Source organism: Spinacia oleracea, chromosome 3 (assembly GCF_020520425.1).
Source record: "Spinacia oleracea cultivar Varoflay chromosome 3, BTI_SOV_V1, whole genome shotgun sequence".
Lineage (NCBI taxonomy): Eukaryota > Viridiplantae > Streptophyta > Magnoliopsida > Caryophyllales > Amaranthaceae > Spinacia > Spinacia oleracea.
The window spans coordinates 110850603-110857307 of record NC_079489.1 but is presented as its reverse complement, the minus strand read 5'-3'; the positions used below and the strand labels follow the sequence as shown (position 1 = coordinate 110857307).

Sequence of the window (6705 nt, the reverse complement as noted above, 5' to 3'; positions counted from 1 at the left end):
TGCAAATACCGTAAGTTTTTTTTGCAGCGGTCATAGGCGCTGCAAATAATAGGTTAATTGCAGCGCGGATAGACCTGTATAAGTGGTAAATAGTGTATTAGTTGTAGTGCGGTTCGACCCCTATAAGTTGCAAATAAAAAGTAGTTACAACGCCTTGTTAAGAAATACGCGCTGCGATTAGTTGTCATTTTGCAGCTCAGTGCCAGTACACGCGCTGCAATTAATTCTTTTTTAAAAAAAATAAACAAAAAAATATAATAGCTCCGATCAGATGCATATTTATATATTTATCCTGGAAAATCCTATTATTTTGACAAAAAATTATAATAAAAACATTATAAATAGTTTAATAGGTTGCAAAAAATTTGCTATAGTTTCCCTTGTAATTTGTGAAACCCGGACAAAACGGGAAGTTACAAAGACCTGTATATAAGACATAACATACATATATGTTCCAACAACCATATATATGCTCCAAGTAGCATCCAACGTCATATCCAACACATAACAAAAACATAAAACATAACATTACTAGACAACAAACTCATTCGTCGACATCCATCAAATAGTTGTCCTTAAAATACTTTGCCCGTTGTTCTCGAGTTTCTTCTAACTCCTCATTAGAGTATGGCATTTCTCTTTGTACATAACCCTTCAAAAAGCAAAAACTTGGTATTAGTTACTCGAAAACTAATTTAAAAGAACTTGGTATAGGCATAGAGTGACTTGAATACCGTTATTTTTGCTCCCATTTTTGAACTAATGAACCTAATGATTCATTTTAAACTAATTACATGTTTTATATGCTTTGTTTAAACTTTCTAAAACTCATTCCAATATGGTTATGCACGTTTTAGGCTTGTTGGGTCGTTATGGACATATTTAGGCTAAAATGAGACATTTTCGCTCCCATTTTTAAACTAATGAACCTAATGATTCATTTGAAACTAATTACATGTTTATATACTTTGTTTAAACTTTCAAAGACTCATTCCAATCTAATTATGCGCGTTTAAGGCCCGTTGGGTCGTTATAGGACATATTTAGGCCCAATTGAGGCATTTCGCTACCAACTTTGCACTAAAGAACCTAAGGGCTCATTTTAAACTAACTACATGTTTTATATGCTATGTTTAAACTTTCTAAGACTCATTCCAATCAAGTTATGCACGTATAAGGCTTGTTGGGTCGTTACGGGCATATTTAGGCTAAAATGATACATTTTCACTCCCATATTCGAACTCATGAACCTATGGACTCATTTTAAACTAATTACATATTTTATAGGCTTTGTTTAAACTTTCTAAGACCCATTCCAATATGGTTATGCACGTTTTAGGCTTGTTGGGTCGTTATGGACATATTTAGTCTAAAATGAGACATTTTCGCTCCCATTTTTGAACTAATGAACCTAATGATTCATTTTAATAATTACACGTTTTATATGCTTTGTTTAAACTTTCTAAGACTCATTCCAATCTAGTTATGCACGTTTAAGGCTCGTTGGGTCGTTATAGGACATATTTAGGCCAAATTGAGGCATTTTCGCTACCAACTTTGCACTAAAGAAATGAAGGACTCATTTTAAACTAAATACATGTTTTATTTGCTATTTTTATCACTTTCTAAGACACATTCAAATCAATTTATGCACGTTTAAGGCTTGTTGGGTCGTTACGGACATATTTAGGCTAAAATGAACATTTTTGTTCCCATTTTCGAACTCATGAACCTATGGACTCATTTTAAACTAATTACATGTTTTATATGCTTTGTTTAAACTTTCTAATACTCATTCCAATATGGTTATGCACGTTTTAGGCTTGTTGGGTCGTTACGGACATATTTAGGCTAAAATGATACATTTTCGCTCCCATTTTCGAACTCATTAACCTATGGACTCATTTTAAACTAATTACATGTTTTATATGCTTTGTTTAAACTTTCTAAGACTCATTCCAATATGGTTATGCGCGTTTAAGGCCCGCTGGGTCGTTATAGGACATATTTAGGCCCAATTGAGACATTTCGCTACCAACTTTGCACTAAAGAACCTAAGGGCTCATTTTAAACTAAATACATGTTTTATATGCGATGTTTAAACTTTCTAAGACTCATTCCAATCAAGTTATGCACGTTTAAGGCTTGTTGGGTCGTTACGGACATATTTAGGCTAAATTGATACATTTTCGCTCCCATTTTCGAACTCATTAACCTATGGACTCATTTTAAACTAATTACATGTTTTATATGCTTTGTTTAAACTTTCTAAGACTCATTCCAATATGGTTATGCACGTTTTAGGCTTGTTGGGTCGTTATATGACATATTTAGGCCAAATTGAGGCATTTCTCTACCAACTTTGCACTAAATAACCTAAGGACTCATTTTAAACTAAATACATGTTTTATATGCTATGTTTACACTTTCTAAGACTCATTCCAATCAAGTTATGCACGTTTAAGGCTTGTTGGGTCGTTACGGATGTATTTAGGCTAAAATGATACATTTTCGCTCCCATTTTCGAACTCATGAACCTATAGGCTCATTTTAAACTAATTACATGTTTTATATGCTTTGTTTAAAATTTCTAAGACTCATTCCAATATGGTTATGCACGTAGAGTTTGATGTTTCCTGGAATAAACAGAAACCATCAAAGACACAAGTTCTTTATGTCTAATACACTCTAAAACATAAGTATGTAACTGACCATCAGTTGTCAACATAAAACCATCTTCGTCATCTGTTTCCTTCGGAAGCTGTTGGTTATCAACAACTTCAGATGCTGTATTTGGATAGCCCGACAGATAAAGTTCGATTAATGTATCCTTTAACCTTTAAGGAAGGAAAAAGGAACAAAATGTTAACAATTTAGAAATAGGAGTACCAAATTATCTGCAATGATAAGGTTTACCTCAAAGTAGCTGCCTACCATTCTGATGGTGGACGATTTTCAGACAACACATTGCTAGTGTACTCTCCTGTCAAAGATTCAAGCGAAAAACTGCTTCAGAAAATATGTTGGAATGAGTTTAAGAAAGTTAAAACTATGCATATGAAACATGTAATAAGTTTGAAATCAATCCTTAGTTTCTTTAGTTAAAAATTGGGTGCGAAAATATGAAAATTGGGTGCAAAAATGCGAAAATGGGGTGAGAAAATGCGAAAATTTGCATAGAACTGATCAGAACTGTGCGCAGAACAGTGCACAGAACTGATCAGAACTGTGCAATGATCTACATAGAACTCATCAGAACTGTGCAATGATCTGCATAGAACTGATCAGAACTATGCAAATCAGTGCACAGAACTGATCAGAACTGTGCAATGATCTGCATAGAACTGATCAGAACTGTGCAGATCAGTGCACATAATTGATCAGAAACTGTGCAGATCAGTTCACAGAACTGATCAGAAACTGTGCAGATCAGTGCACAGTTCTGATCAGTTCTGTGCACTGATATCCAGCTTCAGAAAATGCAAATCATGCCTCTAATGCAAAATACTAGTCACATTGTGCGAACCTCACATATCACGCCCCAACTTGTTTTGATCATATGGCTATCAATTGAATTTATGCAGGAGATTAAACAATTTAATAACTTTGCCTATGGGAAATTAGGAATATATAGGTAGCTTACCTTGATTCAATATCAGGATTCCGATTAGTCTTAACCACGTTTCCATTATAAAGATAACTTGGGGAAGAGCTAGCAGTATCCAAGAAATATAGCAAAATTGCCATGGAACAACTACAAGCAAACATAGCAATAGCGCCGAAGATCCACAGCAGAACAGGGAAAGCAAAGTAGAAGGCTCTCAATCCCAAAGACCAAAATAGGCATCCACGATTCAACTGTTGTGAGACATATTCAATAAACTCTTCGCTCCCTTCGTCAGATGATTCCGGTACATTAAGCAAGAAACTGATATGTGCATAGTATCTGGTGGTCTGCATATTGCAAAAGAATGCTACAAGGAAGCATATCAGAACTGATAAGTATTTGGTTGTGTGTATGGTACAGATTTCATTACTTGAGCTGCTCACAATAGCACTTATCAGGGAACTCAGAGTTACTTCTATTGTTGCTAATAGTGTGGACGCCATTAAGTTGTTCCGTATTGTTTGTACAACAAGAACACCATTTTTTGCTGGATCCTGTTCACAAACATCATCTCAGGTCACAATATATATAATTACCATACTAAAGCAATAAAAACTTGCAATAGTATCTCAACTACATCACCAATTATGTTTTTTCTGTTAATTTTTGACAGTGGATCCAAGTAAGTTGGAGTTGACTAACATATGAATAGTTTAAGGTGTTTTCCAACTAAACACTTTTACAAACAGATGACTATACATTACTTTTTTCGAGCATTACTCATGGGGTCTAAACTAATTAAAAAAACCATTTCAGAACTTTGTTAACCGTTGTTCTCAAATATATTCCATAAATCTACTAGCAATAAGAGCTATACTGCGCACTCATTGTCTGACCTTCAACACGCGGTTCTAACTCCTGAATGACAGAACTATTAATCTGACCATGTGTTTTAAGGGTGACTCTTAGCAGTAAGATACATACATCCTCCACCGATTGACAGAAAATCTAGATAACAAACACGAAATAAAATAACCACCAAGATCGATACCAGCTCACCAAAACACGAACAACCAAGAGAATGATCAAAGCATAAGTACAAGTAACATTTCACAACAAATCACACCGACAAAACACCAATACTGACCCACCAACCCTAAGCTCACACAAAAACACAAATCGAAAATCCGAAAAACCCTAATTCATGCATTCCGCAACAACTTCAAACAACAATTAGGCAGAAAAAACACGATATCAGATCCAAGCCAAAAACCCTCAAAAATCGAATTAAAAACCTTCATTCTGATCATTCTCAGTGCCGGCCTTTGTCAAACCAAATGTTAAGGCTGCAGTAAATGCGAAAGGTAAAGATTACTTTTCTACTCTACCAGCATGTCAAAAAGGAGCTTATAACTCTAAGCCTAGTGTCAAAAGGTGCAGGGAATGGATCTCCATTTCCAGAGGCTTCCAATCAAGTTGGTTCAAGAATGCCTGTACCCAAAGGCTTCCAATCAAGTTGGTTCGATATAACAGATTCAGACAACATTACCACATAAAATTAAACTGCTTTAATTTGTAGAATTAACCATATTCCTGAATTATGAAGATCAATACTACTGATAATTTCTACTGGTTCAGACAACATTGATTAATCTAAGCAAGTTCAAATGCTCAAAACACATAAAATACTGAATGAGAAACAATGAGTGTTGGAAGGGCAGGGTTGGAAGCGATCCTACAGATGATCATGAGCAAACAGACTCAAACAAAATATTAGACGTACACCAAAAAGAAAATTAAATATTAGTTTATGATCTTCATCACCCCAAACATCAAGCATAGTCATCTTGCTCTTTACTTACTCTATCCAAACCCAGATCAAAATCTTAACTCTCTCAGAGTTCCCTGGAAATTTCTCAATAGGGTTATACCCTTTCCCATCATCATCAGTAGTCATCAACTCATCATCACTATCTATAATACAATTACGATACGCTCGTGGCGCAAAACACAAAAATACGACAGGATGCAAAACCCTTCGACCAAATTGGCTACCGAATTTAAGAAACGCAGATACAAATTTGTATGTTCAAGCAAGTATAACACCAAATACAATGTTCCCATTAAAATTATCTTGAACTTATAAATGTAAAGGTTTCATTGAAAATTAAGATATAAATCTACCCATATTCTTATCAAATGAATATAAAATTAGAGACTTTCAAGTGTTAAATATCACTTTGCAATTCAATATCCTAATATTTTTCAGTTCCTGATTAATGAATTTTATTTTTTATTAGGTCATACAAATTGCGAAATTAATTCAACATAATTAAAATTTGGGAAATAATTAAAATTGGAAGATTTTTTTTTATTAGGCCATAGAAATAGTTTAAGAAATTAAAACAACAAAATTGAAAAAGAACAGGATACCTTTTCCGATGTTACAAGGCGGTGTTACAGGCGGTGGAGCAGAGGAGGAAGGTACGTAGTTACCCGCGGTGAAGAAGCGGAGGAGCGAGTTGCGAGCAGGAAACCTTTCTGGCGGATGAAACCTTTCCGGCGGAGCAGGAAACCTTTCCGGCGAAGGAACGGATCAAAGATGAAGAAGCATCGGCGATAAGATTTGTGTAGAAGGAGGCATGGCTATGGAGATTCCGGCGAAGATTTGTGTAGAACGGATCTGATGAAGAAGTCTCTGATATTTTTATTTTTTGAAATTCTAGATCTGTGCGTGGTGGGTTGAGAAGATAAGATTGGGAATTGAATATTGCGAAATTTTTGTCTTGAATTGCAGCAAACTCGACAGGTGAAGGTTGCGAATATTCTGAGTTGCAGCATTCAATACGGGCAGAACCTGCGATTACTTCGTTTAATTGCAACTTGTACAGTATGCCCGCGCTGCGAAATCCTATTTTTTTTTTTAAATTTCTTTTTCGCAACTAGGGGTCACTGAATTCGCTGCGAGTAGTTCATTTAATAATTGACCCGCGTTGACCAAACCTCAGTTGCAACACGTATGACTTGCGTGAGTTACAATTGATGAGTTGCAAATGACATTTTTTCTACTAGTGATAACAACATTACATGAAAGATGT

The 6705-nt window shown here is 35.2% G+C and overlaps 1 protein-coding gene across 1 annotated transcript; it reads right to left on the bottom strand.

The window, feature by feature from the left end:
- Positions 1–264: 264 nt before the first annotated feature.
- Positions 265–6488, bottom strand: LOC130470470 (uncharacterized). The gene is made up of 5 exons (XM_056840670.1): positions 6041–6488; positions 3644–4161; positions 2935–3006; positions 2713–2837; positions 265–652 (listed from the first exon to the last, which is right to left on the bottom strand). The coding sequence occupies exons 2-5, from the start codon at positions 4108–4110 to the stop codon at positions 621–623; spliced, it is 696 nt and encodes a 231-aa protein (XP_056696648.1). The 5' UTR covers positions 4111–4161; positions 6041–6488; the 3' UTR covers positions 265–620.
- Positions 6489–6705: the final 217 nt, after the last annotated feature.